Raw genomic sequence first — 26,358 nt, forward strand, 5'->3', positions numbered from 1 at the left:
GGTAAATTCTGGTTTCCATTAGTTACCACAGCCACAAAGTCAAATTGTCTATAGGCCTATCATAAAAGTTTATGAAAACAAACATTTAGGTTGGGGTTAGGCATAAGATTTGCAGTGTGATTAAAGTTAGGTTTAAAATATGATTTTAAGAAGATAAATTGTAGAAATTGGCGGAGGTGGTTTATGACTTTAAGGCTGTGGTAACTAGTGACGACCGCAAATTCTCAAACAGCAAGCAAGTGGGAAAGGTTGCTTGGTCGACACGAAGCTAAATATGAACGAGACAATAGATCTGTAAAAAATAAAAATAAAACACACAATTTTTAAAAATCGGTGAGTTCAAGATCACTGTTTGAAATATGACGTTTCCTTGATCTTATGAAATCTAGCTAGCTATACCTGTTAAAAGTAGAAAAGCTAAGTTAGGGTCCTAGCCAATTAGCTAGCTAACGTTAGCATTGTTTATTTGTTTAGCCCCCTGCTGTCGCTGGCACACTCACTGTATGATAAAGGTAAAACGACAACGTTAGAATAACATAAATATATACAATGGTTAGATTGACATCGAGTTGAACTTAGTAACGTTAGATGCGTTTTGTACATTGTGGATTTCTAAGGAAATATTTATCTGCCTGTTTAGCTTCTGTCCAACTTTCTTTTTTTAACCTCTCAATTGTTTGTTGATATTGTTCACACATGCAAATGACTACTTATTGCATACAGTTCACATGGGCCTCTGAATGCATGTGTTGACATTGACACGGTGTCTGTTTTGACCAACGTCCAATGCCATGTTCAGCCAAATAATCAGGATTGTTTGTGTATCTTCTGTCTGGGGCTTTGGAAGTGCTGTCTTACCAACCTCTTCAACTTCAAACAGGGAAGACAATATGAGTGACGCAGCTGCAACTGGAAGGCTAGAGGCACTGTCCTCCTAAATTAACTGTTGACTGAAATCAGTTGGACCACATTGTTTGCCATGGGCACCACACTGAGTGAGCCTTGCATCTACGACAAGCTGTCTGAGAGCATCGATATTCTCCGCCAGTCGGGGTATCGCTATGGCATGTCAGAGAGGGAGATCGAGAAGTTTATCAAACAAGTCTTGGAGACCAACGAGCCTCGAAGAGATCCACCACAATTCCCCATCCTTCGAGCCACCATCAAGGTAAGATGCGCACACACACACACACTCATGTAAGATCATACACAGGGACTGTCTAAAAGGCACTTGCCCATCGGGAAAGTCAGGAGTATTTTTGGGTTGCCCAAAGATTGATCGCTTGCAGAAAAATCTAAAGTGGCTATTTGCACCTACATGGGAGGAACCAGAAAGAACAGACTGCTAGAATTCTTTGCATTTTGTTTGTTATCAGTAAAACACAATCACCTACCCAATGGGGAAACCACAGAGCAGGCTCATCTTGCATGATTGCTCAGGTCACTTGCCCTGGTCAATAAGGCAACCCTTAATATCAATCCCTGCATTGATGAACCATCCTCTCACTAGTTCCTCTTTTTCCATACTGTAGTTTGTGGTAGCAGTAGGCTTTCTGGTGGTGGTGGTGCTGGCCTTCACCTACCCCCAGACTCGGCCCCAGCTAGGTGTGACGTACACGGGGGGACATAACTGGTCCTCCCCCCTCAGCCACATCAGACTGCTGGCTCTGCCCATTGCCAAGAAATACAACCTGCAAGGTACAGTAAGTCTAAAACACCATTTTAGACACTATTCATAGTTGTTCACTATAGACAATGGGTCTTTGTTCCTAGCCAGTGTGTGTAACAGCAGCTTCTCTCTCTCTCCTGTAGGTTTCCATGAGTGGTGGAGTGCAGGGGCTCTGCGACAGGGCCTGGTCAACTGTTCTGGCTGTGCTGAGGTGTCCTCTGTGCTGGAGGTCCCTGAGACCCTCAGAGAGTCTGCAGCCATGCGCAGAGGTCCACAGCCTGTGCTGCTCAAGGTACGACCACCACTAACAATAAAGAAAGACTGAAAAACAACAATTTCCCTGAAAGTGAGGGTCAAGTCTGCTTATTGTTTACGGATCCACCACAAAATGATCTTTATTGAGCTAGTTAATTTAGCTAACATCAGCAGTTAGTCTTGTCTGCGGCTGTGCCTGACATATGTCCTCTGTCTTTATGTAGGGTGGGGAGTCTCTGTGTCTGCAGAGGCAGCAGCTAGAGGAGCTCTACTCAGCCCACTCCAGCTCCATGAGTATACTACTGGAGGAAGATAACTTACTGTCACATGATGAGGGTTTTCCACAGGGCCCCGCAAACTTTACCCTGCTCTGGTACATTTACATTACATTTTAGACATTTAGCAGGGTGGGAAATTAACACCTGCCAAATGCGGGTAGATTTTGGCATTGGCGGGTAAAAATATCACCAGCCACATTGGCGGCTGGTCACACAGCATTTGGGAACATTTTTTAAATATTTATTTTAATTTTATTTTAAACCGAAGCCCAAATGTAGAAGTTGGTCAAATTGACCTGAAAAGCTACTAAAGTGTGGCTTTGTCCTCATGTTTCTTGGCTAGTTGTTTGCTGCAACTGTCTGATACAGAGATTCTCAATCTCATCCCTGACAGACACTGAGTGCTGCCACCACAGTAATGGCCTGCCCTTAAAGGGGCAGCTGAAAAATTGTCACCTAATCACTCAAATATTTGGGGGTACATTGTGCTTGATTGAGCATGGAACACTGCAAAACCCTTTTTATTCGTAAATGTTTAGTCATGTCTTATCATTAAGACACTCACATAATTTAATTGTGCTCCTGAATTTATTTGTGTGCTCATAAATAAACATATGTACCCTGAAGTAATAATAATTAACAAGTCATATCACTCAGAATTTTGTGTCAGGGAAGGCACTTGTTCATTGTTGATGTTCAGTTGTAGAATTGTTAAGCGGTTTTACTTTTTACTATTGTATCTAAATTATTTATTTGACATACATTGGTTAAAAGACAGGTCACAAAAATGAAATTGAATTCAGCAATATACCACATTACAAAGCATACTCATCTGTCATTTGTGATTTTTGGTGTGATTATGATGAAAAAACACTTAGGCTGGTAAGAAAATAAGAGTGGCTGGTAGATTTGTTTTGATCTGCATGCCACAGTGGCCGTTGGAACAAAAAGTACAATTTCCACCCTGGGTCTTATCTAGAGTGACTTAGAGGAGCAATTAAGGTTTAAGTGCCTTGCTCAAGGGCACATCGATTTTTCACCTAGTTGGCTCTGGGATTCGAACCAGAGACCTTTCCGGGATACAGGCCCAACGCTCTTAACCGCTAGGCTACCTGGTGTGCGTGCGTGTGTGTGCGTGCATATGTAGATAAACACAGACACACAACTACACACACATGCAGTGCATTTGGAAAGTATTCAGATCCCTTCCCTTTTCCACATTTTGTTACATTAGACTTATTATAAAATTGAATAAATTATATATATTTTTTTCCCTTTGCAATCTACACACAATACCCCATAATGACAAAGTGAAAACAATGTTTGCAAATGTAAAACAGATACCTTATTTCCATAATGTTTCAGACCCTTTGCTATGAGATTTGAAAGTTGAAAGTTTCCATTGAACATCCTTGATGTTTCTACAACTTCATTGGAGTCCACTTGTGGTAAATTCAATTGATTAGACATGAGTTGGAAAGGCACACACCTGTTTATATAAGGTTACACAGTTGACAGTGTATGTCAGAGCAAAAACCAAGCCATGAGTTTGAAGGAATTGGCCGTAGAGCTCTGAGACAGGATCTGGGGAAGAGTACCAACAAAAATGTCTGCAGCATTGAAGGTCCCCAAGAACACAGTGGCCTCCATCATTCTGAAATGGAAGAAGTTTGGAACCACCAAGACTCTTCTTAGAGCCCCCACCCGTCCAAACTGAGCAATCGCGGGAGAAGGGCCTTGGTCAGTTCCTCTGTGAAGATGGGAGAACCTTCCAGAAACCCAACCATCTCTGCAGCATTCCACCAATCAGACCTTTATGGTAGAGTGTCCAGATGGAAGCCACTCTTCAGTAAAAGGCACATGACAGCCCCCTTGGAGTTTGCCAGGCACCTAAAGGACTCTGACCATGAAAAACAATATTCTCTGGTCTGATGAAACCAAGATTAAACTCTTTGGCCTGAATGCCAAGTGTCATGTCTGGAGGAACCCAGGCACCATGAAGCATGTGGGTGGCAGCATCATGCTGTGGGGATGTTTTTCAGCGGCAGGGACTGGATGACTTGTCAGGATGGAGGGAAAGATGAACGACGCAAAGTACAGAGAGCTCCTTGATGAAAACCTACTCCGGACATCCTACTGGGGCAACAGTTCACCTTCTAACAGGACAGCGACCCTAAAAACACAGCCAATACAATGCAGGAGTGGCTTCGGGCAAGTCTCTGAATGTCCTTGAGTGGCCCAGCCAGAGCCCGGACTTGAACCCGATCGAACATCTCTGAAGAGACCTGACAATAGCTGTGCAGCAACCTGACAGAGCTAGAGAGGATCTGCAGAGAAGACTGGGAGAAACTCCCCAAATACAGTTGTGGTGTCATACCCAAGAAGACTCAAGGCTGTAATCACTGCTAAAGGTGCTTCAATAAAGTACCTACTAATGGGTCAGACTACTTATGTAAATGTGATATTTAAAAATTAAAAAAATACACATGCATTAGCTAAAATTTCAATGAACCTGTTGGCTTTGTTATGGGGTATTGTGTGTAGATTGAGGGGAATATATATATTTTTAGAATATGGCTGTAACGTAAAAATGTGGGGGCAAAATCAAGGGGTCTGAATACTATTTCTGACTGCACTGTAATAAGCATGACTTGGTCACTTTAATAACAGGTCTCCAAGGAAAGAAAACAAGGACGCATTTCTGTTATTCTCATCTGACTAAATCACCTCTCCTCCGCCCTCCACTCCCTAGGAGGTTTGCATCTGGTGCCAGAGAGAAGGTGTTGAGGTGGCTGTTCCCCAAAGCTGAGCTATGTCCTCTACTGGACAGCGCTGGAACAACACTGCAGCGTTGCCTGGTCACACATAGTGCCAACTCTCAGAGCAGAGTGAGTCTGGCCTCTAACACAGCCCAAATATACAAACATGCATGTTTGTTGTTATGGTGTTTGGTGTGATTCAGCAGCATGTTGGTACAGTGGTATTGTGTGTGTGTTTTAGGGGGTGCGTGTGCTGGGCTGGCTGGTGGTAGGAGAAGGGCTACCCACGGTTCGAGTGGTCCCTGTCCACCGCTGTCAAAAACACTGTAGCTCCTTCAACCTCTGGCTGGGACCGGGAGATATGGGTGAGAACACAAACGTACTTACACGTATACTGTGTTAATTTTTTAGGTTCATTATTTGAATATGGTGTGTTTGTGCTAGAGGTTGACCGATTAATCGGAATGGCCAATTTAATTAGGGCCGATTTCAAGTTTTCATAACAATCGGCATTTTTGGACACCGACTATGGCCGATTACATTGCACTCCACGAGGAGACTGCGTGGCAGGCTGACTACCTGTTCTGAGAGTGCAGCAAGGAGCCACGGTAAGGTGCTAGCTAGCATTAAACTTACCTTGTAAAAAAAAAAATCAATCTTAACATTCACTAGTTAACTACACATGGTTGATGATAATACTAGTTTATCTAGCTTGTCCTGCATTGCATATAATCGATACGGTGCCTGTTAATTTATCATTGAATCACAGCCTACTTATTTAACAAAAGTGCATTTGTGAAAAACGCACAATCGTTGTACGAATGTACCTAACCATAAACATCAATGCCTTTCTTAAAATCAATACACAAGTATATATTTTTTTTAAGAAATTCACGTTAGCAGGCAATATTATCTAGGGAAATTGTGTCACTTCTCTTGCGTTTTTTGCACACAGAGTCAGGGTATATGCAACAGTTTGGGCCGCCTGGCTCGTTGCAAACTAATTTGCCAGAATTTTATATAATTATGACATAACATTGAAGGTTGTGCAATGTAACAGCAATATTTAGACTTATGGATGCCACCCGTTAGATAAAATACGTAACGGTTCTGTATTTCACTGAAAGAATAACCGTTTTGTTTTCGAAATGATAGTGTCCGGCTCATAAGCATTCATTCAAACACTTTCCTGCGTTTGCCAGCAGCTCTTCGCAATGCTTCAACCATTGAGCTGTTTATGACTTCAAGCCTATCAACTCCCAAGATTATGCTGGCAATACTAAAGTACCTATTAGAACATCCAATAGTCAAAGGTATATGAAATACAAATGGTATAGAGAGAGAGTCCTATAATAACTACAACCTAAAATTTCTTACCTGGGAATATTGAAGACTCATGTTAAAAGGAACCACCACCTTTCATATGTTCTGAGCAAGGAACTTAAACGTTAGCTTTTTTACATAGCACGTGTTGCACTTTTACTTTCATCTCCAACACTTTTGTTTTTGCATTATTAAACCAAATTGAACATGTTTCATTATTTATTTGAGAATAAATTGATTTTATTGATGTATTATATTAAGTTAAAATAAGTGTTCATTGGTCATTCAGTATTGTTGTAATTGTCATTATTATAGATGTATATACATTTTTAAAAAACGGCCGATTTAATTGGTATCTGCTTTTTTTGGTCCTCCAATAATCAGTATCGGCGTCAAAATCATAATCAGTCGACCTCTTGTTTGTGCTAGGCTGTAACAAAATCCTTTTTTTATAGACCTATACAAGTTTGCATTTAGTTTGACCTTTGTGCTTTGACCCTGCCAGTATATGCTGACCCGCGCTACTGGCAGATGGAGCTGTTCCCCGGCCGAGACCAGAACATTGTTTGTGACGGTTCCACTTTCTGAGGGAGGAGACGAAAAACTGAACGAGACAGAATGGGAGTAAAGGGGAGGAGGACGGAGGGTTTGGACTTGCCATCCAGAACTCTTAAACCCTCACTCCAGTCCAGACTTCTTACCGGCTGAGAATATATCACTTCCTGTGATTGGACCTTTTAACTGTCCCTTGTAGGCTTGTCCCACCCTCCTCTCTAGGTCTGGAAAAGTATACTTTCCACAGGCACAAAAGAGACTGAAGAGTTTCCCAAAAATACTACACGCATCCCTAGCCCCTACTGTTCTCTTGCCTAATTCCAAACCAATCCCTAAACCTCACCCCTCTCTGGCCTAATATCAAACTCATCTCTAGCCCCTACCTGTGCCTCTTCATTGATATCCCTTCACAGATCTGCGGCAACTGGATGATTATAAGCAGGGAGGGACCACACTCGGGCTGGGAGATGTGTGTTGGTGAGGAAGAGGCTGGAACGTTCTCCCATTCAGCCCAAAGAAGAGAAATGGAGAGGGTGACTGATCTAATTTTTGGAACATCAGAAGGCCTTTGCTCCTATGCTGTGTTCAGTTGGAATGTTCAAGATTATTTCGGTTATGTATTTTTTTGCGATCAAATCACATCCAAAATTGGACAGTTTTGCAGTACTGCCCTTCCTCATCTACTCACTTATGAACTGGTCTGTATTCATCTAAATTCAACATGTCGCTGCTAGTGTAACAATGACAGTTGGTTAGGAGGATGTGTAAAATTGATTTCTACATTTAAGGTGAATTGCTTTTGATAACAAAGTGCAGAAATTGTATTTAATATATAGTTGACGGTAAGTGCTTGTGCCATAATTTTAAATGCTGTATGTTAATGTTCTTTTCACAGATTGTTTTTGTTTTGTCTCTGCTTTTTCCCCCTGTCGTCCATTCGCCCATGTAAGCACTTTAGCTATCCGGAACGTGTTGACAATGTCAGTGTTGATGTTGTGTCACACTGTCGCCGTTCTGAGAATTGATCCTGTTCTATTGCTGAACATAATATTTATACAGTTTTAATCTCTCAGAATCCACAATTTTACACAATGTCAAGTTATGGCCATATTGTTAAGTTATACATTGTCACCGTTTTAAGTAAATCTGTTTTTAGACTTGTCACTTTGGTTTTCTCAATGCATCAATAACAATGTGATTATGTACTGGTAACTGCCAAAATAAAGGAAACTCTTGAGTAAATGAGGGATACAAAGTATATTGAAAGCAGGTGTGGTTCCTGAGTTAATTAAATAACATCCCATCATGCTTAGCGTCACGTATAAAAATGCCCAGTTGCCCATTATCTACCACGGCTAGAAGACGAGATGTCAGTGACTTTGAAAGAAGGGTCTCAAAGGAGCATAGGGGGTTTAAGTGGTGTGTCACCAGATCTCAACTCAATTGAATACATGGGAGATTCTGGAACAGCACCTGAGACAGCGTTTTCCTCCAACAAAACAGCAAATTATGGAATTTCTCGTGGCAGAATGGTGCCTCCAATAGAGGTCCAGACACTTGTTGAATTTATGCCAAGGCTCATTGAAGCTGTTCTGGTGGCTCAACACCATATTAAGACACTATGTTGGTGTTTCCTTTATTTGAGCAGGTACCTGTGTATTTTCAAGGGAATTCTGTTATCAGAGCTGCTTTTATTATTTTGTCATGTTCAAATGATGCCCATGTATTGAAGCCTAAACTATTAACAGTGGTTATTACGGTTAGACTTCATGACTGGGGATGTATTGGCATGTACTACTGCCATATTGTGTATATACATACTGTGAATGCAACTGTTCTTTGGTAGTACACATATTCAATTCCCTTTGTATGAACTCTGAGGATAGTGCCAAAAATGTCCTTATTTGAGTCAGTTTTCTGGGTGGATAACCCAGTCTGAAACCCAGTTGGGTGGTGTTTGATCTCTTTACTCGAAGCCCAGTTGGGTGGGTGAGATCTTTATCATTGTCTTTGCTGCTCAAAGTATATTTGTGGTTCAAGGCCCTCAGCTTTCACCAACCGCTATCATCTCCTTCCTGATCCTGAAACATTTGCCTTGAGTTCAAGCTTGCCTTTTTCTTATCACGCCTTACTTACAGTATGTTAAATTATTTTGTTTTTTTAATGTTAGCAAGGTTAAGACTACTACTAATGTTGTCCTTCAAGCAGCACTGGATACTTTGATGAAAACAGGGTAATGAATGTCGCTGGCTTTAAAGCTGCAATATTTAATTTTCTGGGCCACCTGACCAAATTCACATAGAAATGTGAGTTATATATCTGTCATTCTCATTGAAAGCAAGTCTAAGAATTGGTAGTAGAGCTGTTATGTGCCGGATTTCTATTCTTCCCATTCTTACATTTTGTTTGTGTGCCTTTTACTTTCAGTTTGTACACCAGCTGAAAATACAAGTAAGACAATTCAACTTGTTTAAATTGGCTTTGAATAATAGCTTTGTGTGATCAAATTGCAATGTGAGTCAAGGTTTACACACACAACCAAAACAAGTGTCTGTGTGTGTGTGTGTGTGTGTGTGTGTGTGTGTGTGTGTGTGTGTGTGTCTAATAGGTGTCATGGAAATCCACACTGATTTGACCATTGTATTTTCAGATATCCCTTGAAAAAATGAGACCTTATAAAATGTGCAATAATCTGTGTTGGATTGTAATCGGAGAGCATTATATCAAATAGTTTGATTTTCTGCACTCTTGTCAGATGCTGAATGTTTATATAATGTTTATAAATAAATGTTTTCTGCTCTACTGTGTGCTGTGTTGCTTGTCAGTTATATGCAGAGATTGACAAAAGTAAGTACTTTCAGGGCTTTTTCCTATGTGGCTACTGCTACATATTTTCAAGAAGTAAATGTTCACCTTTTACATATCTGAACAGCCTGCAGAAATTGCTGATCCTAAAAAGTATCTATAACCAGTCCTACGCACCCCGGGAACACCTTTGAGGTCAGTACGACAAAACTGACCCTAGATAAATCTGGTGACTGGTGGTGTAATGATCCAACTCGTTTTCATACCATTCAGGTTCCCGGGTGCTTCTGTGGTGCATGGCGGTCTGCTGGAGGTGAGTATCCCAGTTTGCGCTGCAACTTGTCAAACCGAGGGAGAGATGGGATATAAAAATGGGGGATATGGAGGGGAAAATAAAGAGCTTGTGATTTTCTGGATTTCTTTAGCGTTTGAGAAGAAATATCAAGAAATAGAAAACGCTTTGTTAGGGATCGATTATCGGCGTTACCGATGGGAGTAACCCGGTTGCGTTGCAAATGTCTGATTCAAGCGCAAACGTGTTGTAGTAAATGAGGCCTGGTTGTATTTCTACTGCCGTGCTATTTAGCTAGTTAGTCACGTCAAAAAAACATATTGTAAACGTAGTCAAAGTTGTGGCGCTAGCAATTTACTATTAGGTTAATTTATGGTGTTATGTGACTTAGTTGGCGAAGAAAATGTGTTTGTTGAAGTTAAAGCTAGCCATAGCACCAATAGCCAGCCAGCTAACTTTACCGTTCAGTGTAATGGCGACGTTAGCTTACTAGATGCCTAGCTGTCACTCGACCTCTAGCCTGTTGGTTAAGCAGTCCACATTTCTTCTTGACTAATTAACTATATGATTCATGGCATATTGTTATACTATATTCCCAGTAATTATTGACTCGGATGGAAGCTAACGTTAGCTGTGTGGTCTGCTTAGAGTGGAGTTAGGTCCGCTACAGTAACCAGCTGTAGAATAATGAATTCAACAATTCACAAACCTCTCTCATTACCAACAAAGAACCCATCTAAACCGGTACAGTGACAATTAGCTCTAGTGTAGATCCCTGTAGTATATACTGAGTGTACTTGTTAGATATTACTGCACTGTCGGGGCTAGAAACAAAAGCATTTCGCTACACCCGCAATAACATATGTTAAAAACTTATGTGATTTGAGTGTAGAAAAAAATAGGAATGCCTTCCAAATACTGAGTTGCACCCCACTTTGCCCTCAGAACAGCCTCAATTCGTCAGGGCATGGACTCAACAAGGTGTTGAAAGCGTTCCACAGGGATGCTGGCCCATGTTGACTCCAATGCTTCCCAAAATTGGCTGGATGTGCTTTGGCAGGTAGACCATTCTTGATAAACACAAACTGTTGAGTGTGGAAAACCCAGCAGCATTGCAGTTATTGACACCCTGTTCAAAGACACTTCAATCTTTTGCTCCTGAGTGATGCAGCCATCTAAGGCAGTACATCTCAGTGTTAGGTGCTTCACTACAGACACAGACACTGTGGTTCGAATCCAGGCAGTATCACAACCGGCTGTGATTGAGAGTCCCATAGGGCTGCGCACAATTGGCCCAGCGTCGTTCGGGTTTGGCCAGTGTAGGCCGTCATTGTAAATAAGAATTTGTTCTTAACTGACATGCCCAGTTAAATAAAGGTTCACCCTCTGAATGGCACACATAATACACAACCGGTCTCAAGTCTTTAAACTTTAACCTGTCTCCTCCCCATCATCTACACTGATTTTAAGTGTCATCAATGAGGGATCATAGCTTTTCCCTGAATTCACCTGGTCAGCCTGTCATGGAAAGAGCCCGTGTTCCTAATGTTTTGCACGATCGGTGTACACTAATACAGCTAATGTATGTGGACACCTGCTCGTCGAACATCTCATTCCAAAATTACGGGCATTAATATGGAGTTGGTCCCCTTTGTTGCTATAACACAAGGCTTTCCACTCGATATTGGAGCATTTAAAATAAATATTTATTTAACTAGACAAGTCAGTTAAGAACAAATTCTTATTTTCAATGACGGCCTAGGAACAGGGTAAACTGCCTTGTTCAGGGGCAGAACAACAGAGAGAGAAAGACAATGGTTGAACAGTTTTGAACAAATGGATTTCTTCCAAAATGAAGAAGCACTTTCAGTTTCTCTTACTTAGCTAGCAAATGCAGCTAGCTAGTGTAGCCTACTGAAACACCCTGCTCAAACAGAGGGGTGCTATGTTAGCTAGCTGGCTATGACTTTCCAACACAACACTGGAACTCTTCCAACTCAAGGTAAGCTTTTGGTGTTACTAATTTATTGCCACTGGTGCCTGCCTGTGTAACTGCTTACTGACTACGCGAACGTTACTGCATGATTGTAGCGGGTTTACTAATGCGTTAGTTCTATTAGCTATGCTGACTATGACATTGCTTTAGCTAATATGGTGACAACGATGTACAGTAGTTGTGTAGCGGTTTGGCTTGGAAAGGTTTTTTTCAACTGGTCACATACAGCTGATGTGTTGTGCATTAAAGTCCAGAAGGGAAGAGAAAGGAATACAACGTGGCTGCTATGAAAGTGTACTCTGCTTAGGTGTGATCAGAGGTTTATTTGTTCCTCCGATTCTGTTGAAAAACTATTCTTAACCGGAACAAAATGGGGATAAACATACCTGAATTTGTCAAATAGAAACTCTCGTTTGCAACTCTTGGATGATAATGATTACACCCTATACCAGCTAGATGCAGGCAAGAGTGTGTCTCTTGACCTGTGTCTACCTAAACTTTCAATAATAGCACAGGACAACCGGTTGGCCATAAACCCTTGTAGAAACTTGATCATAAGCAGATAGCTATGTCCATTGACAGTAAAATAAGTCCCCACCCATAGACTCATCTTCAACCTATCCTAGGTGCACGCATCACTCACCTCCCTTTCTCTTCATTGAGGTGTCAAGCTACCACACAACCACTAGGGCATCATCACTGCATTGAGGTCACATCAGCTGACCCAGGGGATATAACCTTGCTACAGAGCAAGATGTTAGGACAGTAGCTACATAATAAACAACACCATGCAGCAGTACACAGGATTGCTGGGGATCCTCCATAGTGTGTGTGTAGTAGGAGAGTGTCAGCTCATAGCAACTGCCTGTCTCGGCAGTGGAGTTTCAGTAGCTATGTGTCTCTGTCTCTCTCTTATTGTCAGAAAGAGCATCTGTAGCTGAGCAGAAGGATGGAGAGTTTGGGATTGCAGGCTGTTGCCCTCAGTGATGGCTCCACAGCCTACATTGAACAAGCCATCAAAGGTGACAAACTCACACATTCACACACTGCTAAAAAATTGTGAAATGCACAACTCAAAGCTAACATTTACATGTCCACCAGTATGAGTATGTATGACTGCCACTGATATATATACTGATTTCATCAGATGGCAACCTAGTGGAAGGCGATACTATTCAGTTGGAGGATGGTACTACAGCCTACATTCAGCAGGTTACTGTACAGCAGAAAGGTCAGTGTACACCCTCAGAACAACATGTCTGCCGGAGGGTTTGTGAATAACCTTTTGTGTGTTCTGTGAGCTCATACCTCTCCTGATGCTGTTTTCCTGTCGTCTCCCCAGAGCCCCTGCCCTTTGAGGACGGCCAGGCAGTGCAGCTGGAGGACGGGACCACGGCATACATCCACCACACACCCAAAGGTATATTAGCATCTAACCAGATGCTGTATTCACCACTCTAGGAAAGGTTGGCTTGTTGAAGCAATAGGGTGGTCATCATCTTGTTTTATCATTATCCAGCCACACATCAGTTATTATTACTTCTGCAAAGGATGGAAGGGAAGTCATCTCAAACATTTTCAAAGAGGACCATCTAACCTCTAACCCCTGCAGACGGGTATGATCCCAGTGCGGTGGAGGCGGTGCAGCTGGAGGATGGCAGCACGGCGTACATCCACCACCCCTCGGGCCTGCAGACTGGCAGCACCATCCTGACTTTGCAGCCAGGGGGTGGCCTGGAGGAGCTAGCTACAGACGACACTGTGGACACAGACACCATCACCACCCTAGAGAACTACGCCAAGGTCTCGCTCTTTTCCTGCTGTTGTATCACTCATGTGTTCTGTCACTCACGGTTTCCTGTAAATTATTTTTTTGTTATTTTTCTTGAATGCTCAGTTTCCCCTCACAGATACTATGCAGTTCTACTTCTGGTGGAATAAGTCATGTTGTACTTTTAATCAATATAATGCTCTCAAACTATGTTCTCCCCTGTTTTCTCCCCAGATGACGGGGTCTGAGGTAGAGGTGGATGAGACCATGAGCAGTACCAATGGACTGCAGGACATAGAGCCTATTGTACAGGTGATGGGGTCGTGGGGTTCCCCTAAGGGTCAGCAGACGGCTGAGAAGACATTCCGCTGTGACTACGAGGGCTGTGGACGTCTCTACACCACAGCACACCACCTCAAGGTACCACACACACACACACACCCTCTACAGCACACACTGACCCTCTGACCGCAGTACCCCACCTTAAGATACCACACACACACACCCTCTACAGCACACACTGACCCTCGGACCGCAGTACCCCACCTTAAGATACCACACACATACAGTGGCAAGAAAGTATGTGAAGCCTTTGGAAATACCTGGATTTCTGCATAAACTGGTCATAAAATTTGATCTGATCTTTGTCTAGGTCACAACAATAGACAAACACAGTCTGCTTAAACTAATTACACTCACACAATTATCTTTATTGAACACACAGTGTGAACATTCACAGTGCAAAATCCTTTGGCAGCAATAACCTCAACCAAACGTTTTTTGTAGTTGCGGATCAGACCTACACAGCGGTCAGGAGGAATTTTGGACTATTCCTCTGTACAAAACTGTTTTAGTTCAGCAATATTATTGTGATGTCTGGTGTGAACTGCTCTCTTGAGGTCATGCCACAGCATCTCAATCGGGTTGAGGTCAGGACTCTGACTGGGCCACTCTAGAAGGTGTATTTTCTTCTGTTGAACCCATTCTGTTGTTGATTTACTTCTTTTGGGTCGTTGTCCTGTTGCATCACCCAACTTGTCTTGAGCTTCAATTGGCGGACAGATAGCCTTACATTCTCCTGCAAAATGTATTGATAAACTTGGGAATTCATGGACAGAAAAAGGATCGCAAGCTGTCCAGGCCCTGAGGCAGCAAAGCAGACCCAAACCATGATGCTCCCTCCACCATACTTTACAGTTGGGATGAGATGTTGGTGTGCTGTGCCTTTTTTTTCTCCACACAGTGTTGTGTTCCTTCCAAACAACTCAGCTGTAGTTTCATCTCCCCACAGAATATTTTTGCCAGAAGCGCTGTGGAACATCCAGGTGCACTTTTGCAAACTTCAGATGTGCAGCAATTTTTTTTTAGACAGCAGTTGCTTCTTCTGTAGTGTCCTCCCATGAACACCATTCTTGTTTAATGTTTTCCGTATCGTGGACTCATCAACAGAGATGTTATCATGTTCCAGAGAAGTCTTTAGCTGACATTCTAGGATTTTTCTTAACCTCATTGAGCATTCTGCGCTGTGTTCTTACAGTCATCTTTTCAGGACGGCCACTCCTAGGGAGAGTAGCAACAGTGCTGAACTTTCTCCATTTATAGACACCTTGTCTTACCGTGGACTGATGAACATCAAGGCTTTCAGAGATACTTTTGTAACCCTTTCCAGCTTTATGCAAGGCAACAATTCTTAATGGTTCACATCAGGCAATGCTTCTTGTGAATAGCAAACTCAAATTTTGTGAGTGTTTTTATAGGGCAAAGCAGCTCTAACCAACATCTCCAATCTCGTCTCATTGATTTGACTCCAGGTTAGCTGACTCCTGACTCCAATTAGCTTTTGGAGAAGTCATTAGCCTTGGGGTTCACATACTTTTTCCAACCTACACTGTAAATGTTTAATTTATGTATTTAATATAGACAAATACAATTTGTGTGTTAGTTTAAGCAGACTGTTTGTCTGTTTTATGTAGAAATCCAGGTTGTTTCAAAGGGTACACATACTTTTTCTTGCCACTGTACACACATTTGTTCCCACTTGAGAAGATATTCATGTGACATTAACGTTGACCCTGTTTTGTCAGGTGCATGAGAGGGCTCACACAGGTGTCCGGCCATACAGGTGTGATGTGTTGACGTGTGGAAAGGCGTTCGCTACAGGTTACGGCCTGAAGAGTCACCTACGGACACACACTGGAGAGAAACCATACAAGTGTCCTGAAGACATGTGCTTCAAGGCCTTCAAAACCTCCGGAGACCTCCAGAAGCATGTCCGCACACACACAGGTAGTGGGACGCGCGCGTGGGGGTAGTGGGACGCGCGCGCGGGGGTAGTGGGACGCGCGCGCGGGGGTAGTGGGACGCGCGGGGGTAGTGGGACGCGCGCGCGGGCAGTGGGACGGCGCGGGGTAGTGGGCGCGCGGGGTAGTGGGACGGCGCGCGGGGTAGGGACGGGCGCGCGCGGGGGTGGGACGGGCGCGCGGGGTAGTGGGACGGGGTAGTGGGACGGGCGCGCGGGGTAGTGGGACGGGCCCACGAGTAGTAAGACACGGGCAGGTAGTTGGACACGGACACACACAGGTAGGACACGGACAGGTAGCAGGCGACGGGTAGCAGGCGACGCGGACGGGTGTTAGGCGACGCGGACGGGTGTTAGGCGACGCGGACGGGTGTTAGGCGACGGGTGTTAGGCGCGGACGGGTGTTAGGCGACGCGGACGGGTGTTAGGCGGGTGACGCGGACGGGTGTTAGGCGGGTGGTAGGCGACGGGCGGGTGTTAGGCGACGCGGACGGGTGTTAGGCGACGCGGACAGGGGCGGGTGGTAGGCGACGCGGACAGGGGCGGGTGTTAGGCGACGCGGACAGGGGCGGGTGTTAGGCGACAGGGGGGCGGACAGGGGCGGGTGGTAGGACAGGGGCGGGTGGTAGGCGACGCGGACAGGGGCGGGTGGTAGGCGACGACAGGGACAGGTGGGGGCGGGGTGGTAGGCGACGCGGACAGGGGCGGGTGGTAGGCGACGCGGACAGGGGCGGGTGGTAGGCGACGCGGACAGGGGCGGGTGTTAGGGACGCGGGGGGCGGGTGGTAGGCGACGGACAGGGGCGGGTGGTAGGCGACGCGGACAGGGGGGCGGGTGGTAGGCGACGCGGACGGGGCGGGTGGTAGGCGACGCGGACGGGGGACGGGTGGTAGGCGACGCGGGCGGGTGGTAGGGACGACGGGGGGCGGGTGGTAGGCAACACGGACGGGGGCGGGTGGTAGGCGACGCGGGGGCGGGTGGTAGGCGACGGGGGCGGGTGGTAGGCGACGCGGGGCGGGTGGTAGGCGACGCGGACGGGGACGGGTGGTAGGCGACGCGGGGGACGGGTGGTAGGCGACGGACGGGGACGGGTGGTAGGCGACGCGGACGGGTGGTAGGCGACGGGGACGGGTGGTAGGCAACACGGACGGGGCGGAGGGACGGGGGCGGGTGGTAGGCGACACGGACGGGGGGACGGGTGGTAGGCGACGCGGACGCGGGGGACGGGTGGTAGGCGACGCGGACGGGGACGGGTGGTAGGCGACGCGGACGGGGACGGGTGGTAGGCGACGCGGACGGGGACGGGTGGTAGGCGACGGGGCGGGTGGTAGGCGACGGGGACGGGTGGTAGGCAACACGGGGGGCGGGTGGTAGGCAACACGGACGGGGGCGGGGGAGGCGACGCGGGCGGGTGGTAGGCGACGCGGACGGGGGACGGGTGGTAGGCGGGGAGGCGACGGGACGGGTGGTAGGCGGGGACGGGTGGTAGGCGGCGGGTGGACGGGGGACGGGTGGTAGGCGACGCGGGGGACGGGTGGTAGGGACGGGTGGTAGCGGCGGACGGGGGCGGGTGGAGGCGGGGACGGGGGTGGTAGGAGACGCGGACGGGGACGGGTGGTAGGCGACACAGACAGGTGGTAGGCGACGCGGACAGAGACAGGTGGTAGGCGACGCGGACAGAGACAGGTAGTAGGACAGGGACAGGTGGTAGGCGACGCGGACAGAGACAGGTGGTAGGACAGGGACAGGTGGTAGGCGACGCGGACAGAGACAGGTAGTAGGACAGGGACAGAGACAGGTGTAGGCGACGCGGACAGAGACAGGTGGTAGGCGACGCGGACAGAGACAGGTAGTAGGACAGGGACAGGTGGTAGGCGACGCGGACAGAGACAGGTAGTAGGACAGGGACAGGTGTTAGGCGACAGTTAGTAGGACACGGACAGGTGGGGCGGGTGGAGGCACAGACAGGTGGTAGGCGGGGCGGACAGAAACAGGTAGTAGGACACGGACAGGGACAGGTGGTAGGCGACACAGACAGGTGGTAGGCGACGCGGACAGGGACAGGTAGTAGGACACGGACACAAACACACTTTCCCCCACCACTACTTTTCCTCTTACTGTCATTTTCTCTTTTCTTCAGTCTCCTCATCTCTGTATTTCTCCACCCTGTCTAATCCTCTTACGCTCTTTCTCTCCCTCCTTGTTCCCCTCCCTCTTTGTTCCCCTCCCTCTTTGTTAGATGGGACAGTGTTTAGGTGTGTGTTCCAGGGCTGTAGGTGCTCTTTCCCCATATCTAATATCCCCCTCTTTTGTCTTTCATTCCTTCTCTCCATATCTTCCCCTGACACTTCTCCTTCTGTCAGGTGAGAAGCCGTTTAAGTGTCCGTTTGAAGGTTGTGGTCGTTCCTTCACCACCTCTAACATCAGGAAAGTCCACATCAGAACACACACAGGAGAACGCCCCTACATGTGCCCTGAACCATCCTGTGGACGAGGCTTTGCCAGTGCTACCAACTACAAGAACCACATGAGAATACACACAGGTAAGAAACACACACACACTACTAAAATCATATGAGAATACACACAGGTAAGACACACACACACACTACTAAAATCATATGAGAATACACACAGGTAAGACACACACACTACTAAAATCATAAGAATACACACAGGTAAGACACACACACTACTAAAATCATATGAGAATACACACAGGTAAGACACACACACTACTAAAATCATATGAGAAGGTGTGTGCTCTTCCCCATATCTAATATCCCCTTACACACAGGTAAGACACACACACTACTAAAATCATATGAGAATACACACAGGTAAGACACACTTTCACTACTAAAATCATATGAGAATACACACAGGTAAGACGTTCCACACACACTACTAAAATCATGAGAATACACACAGGTAAGACACACACTACTAAAATCATATGAGAATACACACAGGTAAGACACACACACTACTAAAATCACATGAGAATACACACAGGTAAGACACACACACACACTACTAAAATCATATGAGAATACACACAGGTAAGACACACACACTACTTAAATCATGAGAATACACACAGGTAAGACACACAACACTACTTAAATCATGAGAATACACACAGGTGAGAATACACACAGGTAAGACACACACACACTACTAAAATCATGAGAATACACACAGGTAAGACACACACACTACTTAAATCATGAGAATACACACAGGTAAGACACACACACACTACTAAAATCATATGAGAATACACACAGGTAAGACACACACACACTACTAAAATCATATGAGAATACACACAGGTAAGACACACACACACTACTAAAATCATATGAGAATACACACAGGTAAGACACACACACACACTACTAAAATCATATGAGAATACACACAGGTAAGACACACACACACTACTTAAATCATGAGAATACACACAGGTAAGACACACACACACTACTTAAATCATGAGAATACACACAGGTGAGAATACACACAGGTAAGACACACACACTACTTAAATCATATGAGAATACACACAGGTAAGACACACACACACTACTTAAATCATGAGAATACACACAGGTAAGACACACACACACTACTTAAATCATATGAGAATACACACAGGTAAGACACACACACTACTTAAATCATATGAGAATACACACAGGTAAGACACACACACACTACTTAAATCATGAGAATACACACAGGTAAGACACACACACTACTTAAATCATGAGAATACACACAGGTAAGACACACACACTACTTAAATCATGAGAATACACACAGGTAAGACACACACACTACTTAAATCATGAGAATACACACAGGTAAGACACACACACTACTTAAATCATGAGAATACACACAGGTAAGACACACACACTACTTAAATCATGAGAATACACACAGGTAAGACACACACACTACTTAAATCATGAGAATACACACAGGTAAGACACACACACTACTTAAATCATATGAGAATACACACAGGTAAGACACACACACTACTTAAATCATGAGAATACACACAGGTAAGACACACACACTACTTAAATCATGAGAATACACACAGGTAAGACACACACACTACTTAAATCATATGAGAATACACACAGGTAAGACACACACACACTACTTAAATCATGAGAATACACACAGGTAAGACACACACACTACTTAAATCATGAGAATACACACAGGTAAGACACACACACTACTTAAATCATGAGAATACACACAGGTGAGAGGTTACATTACTGCTTTGTTAGATACTTAAGCAATAAGGCTCGAGGAGGTGTGGTATATGGCCAATATACCACGGCTAAGGGCTGTTCTTATGTACCACGCAACGCAGAGTGCCTGGATACAGCATATACCACATACCCCTGAGGTGCCTTACTGCTATTATAAACTGGTTACCAACGTAATTAGAACAGTAGAAATACATGTTTTGTCATTCCCGTGGTGTACGGTCTGATATACCACAGCTGTCAGCCAATCAGCATTCAGGTCTCGAACCACCCAGTTAAAATTGACATTAACTAAGTGCTCCACTCTTTCTCTCTCTCTCCTCTAGGGGAGAAGCCCTACCTGTGTACAGTCCCTGGTTGTGGGAAGCGATTTACAGAGTACTCCAGCCTGTACAAGCACCATGTGGTTCACACACACTGCAAACCTTACACCTGCAACCACTGTGGCAAAACTTACAGACAGACCTCCACGCTGGCCATGCACAAACGCACCACGCACGGAGACTTTGAGGCCACAGAGGACGGGGAAGGTATGTACACACACTCCTGTAACAAACACCAGCTGAGGACAGAAGGTCTGAACAGTATTCATGAATTAATTGGCTGCCTCTGTCTCTGTTGCAGAAGCGGTGGATGACCAATCACAGGCCTCCTTCCTGGAGGGGGCGGAGCAGAAAGAGGATGGGTCGGATTCCCAGGTTATCATTGGTTCTCAGGTAGTTAATCATTTCCTATCTAGTAATTCAGCTTGTGTGATATAGATAGAAAATAGCATAAGCTCTCAGCTGTCCCACCAAAGACTTGTGGATGCAGTCAACTCCTGAAACATGCAATAGTTTTCCATTCCCATTCATTTGATTGCAGCATGCTTCGGTTTAGCACATGCTGTCAAGACAACCTCAAGCTGTTGCATTTATCAGAGCTTTACTGTATTGTAAAAAACGGTTGGTTCTCTGTCCTTCAGTTTGATTGGTTCTGTTCTGGCAGGTGGGTCTATCGACAGAGGACCTACAGGCACTCAGCACGGCCATCACCATGGTAACGCAGGACGGCACAACCATTTCCCTGCCGACCCACCAGACAGACATGGCCGCCATGGGACACCACCACATCACCATGGTTACAGAGGAGGGCAAGGAGCTGCAGCCGGTATGTTGCACACACATCTTAGCCCACACTAAGCTATCTGTGTGAATCAGTATTTGCTCTTGCATGTCAATGTTTGTCCTGTAAAGTGGATCATCATGTTATTGGTGGTTTGTCTTTCCTCTCCAGGTTGCCATAGTGACATCGGAGGGTATTATGACAGGCGGCTTGCAGGGCTCCGGCCCTCACTACCAGCAGGTCGCACTGCTGGCCACGGCTAACGGCACCCAGATTGCTGTTCAGGTCAGTATAGAGTACACACACCAAGATTAACAACCTGTAAGTGACACTGAGCATTACACTGATTTGTTAATTGTGTGTGTGTGTAGCTGGAGGAGCAGCAGACGTTGGAGGAGGCCATCAGCATGGCGACAGCTGCCATCCAGCAGGGAGGGCTGGTTCAGGACGAGGACACATGAGAGGGGATCTGCTGAGACACACCTACCTCCCCCAAACAGAGCATCTTTCCCTGGGTACGACACGGTACCTGCTTAGCGCCAACCAGCTCCCCAGCACTCCTGGAGCCCTGTCTCCTGCAACAGGCACAGAGTGAGCAGAACTCCTATCTCGGAACCAATCAGAGAGAGACTCCGAGAAGCTGTTGTCATGGAGACTGGCTTTAGAATGTTCAGATGTGAGCAGATTGATCTTTCTTTGTTTGTTTTAGCCACAATACAGTAGCATACTCATCCTGCTGCTTCTGAGAAGCAGCACCTGCACTAAAGCTAGCTCCAGTTTGATTTTACCTCTAGTCTTCATAATCATGATACAATAAAGGATAAAAGCGTCTGCTAAATGGCATATCATGATACAATAATGGGTAAAAGCGTCTGCTAAATGGCATATCATGATACAATAATGGATAAAAGCGTCTGCTAAATGGCATATCATGATACAATAATGGATAAAAGCGTCTGCTAAATGGCATATCATGATACAATAATGGATAAAAGCGTCTGTTAAATGGCATATCATGATACAATAATGGATAAAAGCGTCTGCTAAATGGCATATGATACAATAATGGATAAAAGTGTCTGCTAAATGGCATATCATGATACAATAATGGATAAAAGCGTCTGCTAAATGGCATATCATGATACAATAATGGATAAAAGCGTCTGCTAAATGGCATATCATGATACAATAATGGATAAAAGCGTCTGCTAAATGGCATATCATGATACAAGAACGGATAAGTGTCTGCTAAATGGGCATATCGTGATACAAGAACGGATAAGTGTCTGCTAAATGGGCATATCGTGATACAAGAACGGATAAGTGTCTGCTAAATGGGCATATCGTGATACAAGAACGGATAAGTGTCTGCTAAATGGGCATATCGTGATACAAGAACGGATAAGTGTCTGCTAAATAGGCATATCGTGATACAAGAACGGATAAGTGTCTGCTAAATAGGCATATCGTGATAGCAGACGCTTTTATACGTTCTTCAAATTGGCATATCGTGATACAAGAACGTTTGTTTTGGTTTTGTATTTGTCTGATTGCAGTGAGTTTTCCAGTACTGTGTACTTCTGCGTCTACTCTGAAGTTTTGGTTTGAAGAGTGCTCTTAAACAGATGGATTCTTTCAACTGAAACACTTGTGAAACTGTTCAGAGGTAGACTGTCTGTCTGAGGAGCTAAAAGTTGGCCTTGTCTACGTCATTGAAGAAATGAACTGCAAAATCAGCGGTGTCAAGCTGCAACGTGTATCTGGATCTATGCTGACATTGCCGAGGTGTACATTTGTCAATAAATAGCTTTACCGTTGCTGTGTGTCTCTCACAATGCTTTTCTGGCTGATATTATTTCTGATTGTCTTTTCACCACCAGAGGGCAGACTCAGTCAGCTGTGGTGTTTTCCTTCTTTCAGAAAGATTAGCTTCTTGTCTTTGATCAAGTCTCTCCTATGAGATGTTTTGTTCACGGCATAATGTGCATGTTTAAAAGTTATTTTTTAACAAGACAAAGACAGTAACACCATAAAACGTCACTGTACAAACAGTGCATCTTAATGTAATAATAGGTCAAGGAAACAGGAGAGGCAGATGAGTCTTCAATGATAATTCACTCATTCATGCATGTTTTAATGAAACAACTCAAATCATGGCTAAATAAAAAAGGGTGGAAAAATAACCTTGGGATTAAAACAAACGGGAGACAAAACATGTGGTCACCATTGAATCTTTGCATTCCACCACTAGCTGTCTCCACCTTTCTCATTTGTTATGGGTTGCCACTTGTTGTGCCCACCCCCTCCCTGCACCCTCCAGCCTCTCACACAAAGGGGCAGATGGCAAAGCAGCAGCCCAGCCCTCTCTCATCCCCAGGATCAGTGCATTCCAGCCCCGCCACACTCCAACTAGTCCCCCCTTTATCACGACTCTCATGGTGGTGGTGGTTGTTGTTCAGGCCAAGAAAATGAACTAAACACAGAGGTATGGTGATCTGGATCTCATCGCTGTTCAGAAGGAGGAGAGCCTTTAACAACCGTGTTTTGGTCACATTCCCCTGCTCAGACTTTACATGCATCAACCAATGGTCTGATGCCACGTCATCGTCAGACAGATTGCTATAACATATGTTGTGGTTTTCTGATACGTAAAATACAGTACCTTGCCAGGTGTAGTTAGATCTGTAATGCGTCAGCAACGTCTGGGCAGAGGAACACACCCATAATCTACACCAGGCAGACCACAGGACACACCAAACCCTTCCTCCTCTCCACCCTTCCTACTTCCTTTCCTCTGCTTTGCTGCTCTGTTCTCCCTCGACAACAGCACCTGATTGGCAGGGGCGGCTGTGACATAACGCCTCATCGGGACCAACAGCTGCAGTGAGTGAGAGAGAGAGAAGGTAGAGAGAGCAGAGCCAAAGGAGTTGGTGTAAAGGGAGAGTGAGAGGTGAAACTGTAAATAGAGATTTGAGACAGGAGAACCGAGGAGAGGTACAAAGAAAGACACGTAAGAGGAGGTTAGGAGAAATATAGAGCAGAGCCAGAGAGAGAGGAGCTTTGGACAACCTACTCTATTGTGGTTCTCCCAGCTCTCCGTGCTCCCTCGCTTCCTGTAGTTCTTGTGATTACTGACACGTGTTAGAGCGGCCTTGGCTGCATCCTGTCTGAAAGGAGAATGGGGAGAATAAGGCCTACGCCTAGTACCAACACACACACACACACACATCTCAAGGCCTAGCACCAAAACACACTCAAATCTCACACACTTTCCCACACACAAACTCCCTGAAGTCAAACACTCAGTGAAACCCCCTTATAGCCTATAATCACCTCCTTCAGCTAAGTGATGCCAGACTAGTGTTTCATAAATAGTGTGTTGGGACTGGTGGGTTGGGGAGGATTCCCTTCAGATTACAATTTCAGGATACTTTGACTACTTGCTGACTTAACATTGGTTTTGTTGACTTGGTGGCCTAAAAGCATTAGGTGGGTCTCATAAACAACAAAAATGTTTTTGATTGGGTTGGTTGATGTCGTAAGACCTCTCATCTGTTGTGCTTGTGGCTGATAGGGTGGCTGGCTCTAGCCATAACTAAAACAACACACCTCACCGTTAGTATAATCAGCTGTCATCTTGGTTTACTAATCTGATGAACAAAGAGACATTCACAGGAGCTGGCTTCCTGCCAGAGGTGTACAGTGCAACCTGTGTAGGAGGTCGAGGAGTGACCTAGGCTGCTCCCTCTGTTATCCAGATCTGAGTGATATGAATCTGTGTGTTGGAATGATGTGCTGACACACAAACGCGTGCAGGATCTCTCATTTACTCATACACAAGCATGATGACACACAAACACGTGCAGGATCTCTCATTTACTCATACACAAGCATGCTGACACACAAAACACGTGCAGGATCTCTCATTTACTCATACACAAGCATGCTGACGCACAAAACACGTGCAGGATCTCTCATTTACTCATACACAAGCATGCTGACACACAAAACACGTGCAGGATCTCTCATTTACTCATACACAAGCATGCTGACACACAAAACACGTGCAGGATCTCTCATTTACTCATACACAAGCATGCTGACACACAAAACACGTGCAGGATCTCTCATTTACTCATACACAAGCATGCTGACACACAAAACACGTGCAGGATCTCTCATTTACTCATACACAAGCATGCTGACACACAAAACACGTGCAGGATCTCTCATTTACTCATACACAAGCATGCTGACACACAAAACACGTGCAGGATCTCTCATTTACTCATACACAAGCATGCTGACACACAAAACACGTGCAGGATCTCTCATTTACTCATACACAAGCATGCTGACACACAAAACACGTGCAGGATCTCTCATTTACTCATACACAAACATGCTGACACACAAAACACGTGCAGGATCTCTCATTTACTCATACACAAGCATGCTGACACAAACACATGCAGGATCTCTCATTTACTCATACACAAGCATGCTGACACACAATTCATTATAGAAAAGGCTTAATCATTAGTCCTGCTGTCTGTACATTTAGCTTATTCACACACTCATACATTTTGGTCACAGTATGGAAAGGGCACCCAAGTTCTTATGGGTACTTTATCACTGCAAATTCAATGCAAAACATGGATCCTAAAACACTACTGTTGGTCAAGCTGATTCTTCATGCTACCTCATTTACCCCACATCATGACCTCTTGTCTGTGATCTGTGCCTTCTCCAAGGGCTGTTTACACACACACACACACACTTTCACGCACATATACAGTGTGGTGAAAAAGTATTTGCCCCCTTTCTGATTTTCTGTTTTTGAAACTGAGTGTTATTATTTATTTTATTCATTTAACCTGCATTTAACTAGGCAAGTCAGTTAAGAACAAATTCTTATATATAATGACGGCCTACTAAAAGGCAAAAGGCCTCCTGC

General features: G+C 44.9%; 2 protein-coding genes across 4 annotated transcripts; both read left to right on the top strand.

Annotated features, from left to right (window-relative positions):
- Positions 1-61: 61 nt before the first annotated feature.
- Positions 62-9,646, top strand: LOC112254860 (bombesin receptor-activated protein C6orf89 homolog). 2 transcript variants are annotated; one of them, XM_024427779.2, is made up of 8 exons: positions 62-333; positions 848-1,168; positions 1,533-1,698; positions 1,813-1,961; positions 2,149-2,297; positions 4,955-5,090; positions 5,203-5,326; positions 6,790-9,646. In XM_024427779.2, exons 2-8 carry the CDS (start codon positions 980-982, stop codon positions 6,870-6,872), a joined length of 996 nt encoding a protein of 331 aa, XP_024283547.1. In that variant the 5' UTR covers positions 62-333; positions 848-979; the 3' UTR covers positions 6,873-9,646. The 2 variants fall into 2 exon arrangements, with proteins under 2 accessions (XP_024283547.1, XP_024283548.1); XM_024427780.2 differs by having other exon boundaries at positions 63-333; positions 881-1,168.
- Positions 9,647-9,855: 209 nt separating this feature from the next.
- Positions 9,856-23,218, top strand: znf76 (zinc finger protein 76). 2 transcript variants are annotated; one of them, XM_042324652.1, is made up of 13 exons: positions 9,856-9,957; positions 12,855-12,954; positions 13,080-13,163; positions 13,275-13,352; positions 13,545-13,735; positions 13,938-14,123; positions 15,788-15,989; positions 18,366-18,545; positions 20,624-20,827; positions 20,922-21,013; positions 21,285-21,446; positions 21,573-21,686; positions 21,773-23,218. In XM_042324652.1, exons 2-13 carry the CDS (start codon positions 12,882-12,884, stop codon positions 21,860-21,862), a joined length of 1,656 nt encoding a protein of 551 aa, XP_042180586.1. In that variant the 5' UTR covers positions 9,856-9,957; positions 12,855-12,881; the 3' UTR covers positions 21,863-23,218. The 2 variants fall into 2 exon arrangements, with proteins under 2 accessions (XP_042180586.1, XP_042180587.1); XM_042324653.1 differs by lacking the exon at positions 9,856-9,957 and adding an exon at positions 11,879-11,938.
- Positions 23,219-26,358: the final 3,140 nt, after the last annotated feature.

This window comes from Oncorhynchus tshawytscha, linkage group LG07 (genome assembly GCF_018296145.1).
Source record: "Oncorhynchus tshawytscha isolate Ot180627B linkage group LG07, Otsh_v2.0, whole genome shotgun sequence".
In the NCBI taxonomy this organism is placed as follows: Eukaryota; Metazoa; Chordata; class Actinopteri; order Salmoniformes; family Salmonidae; genus Oncorhynchus; species Oncorhynchus tshawytscha.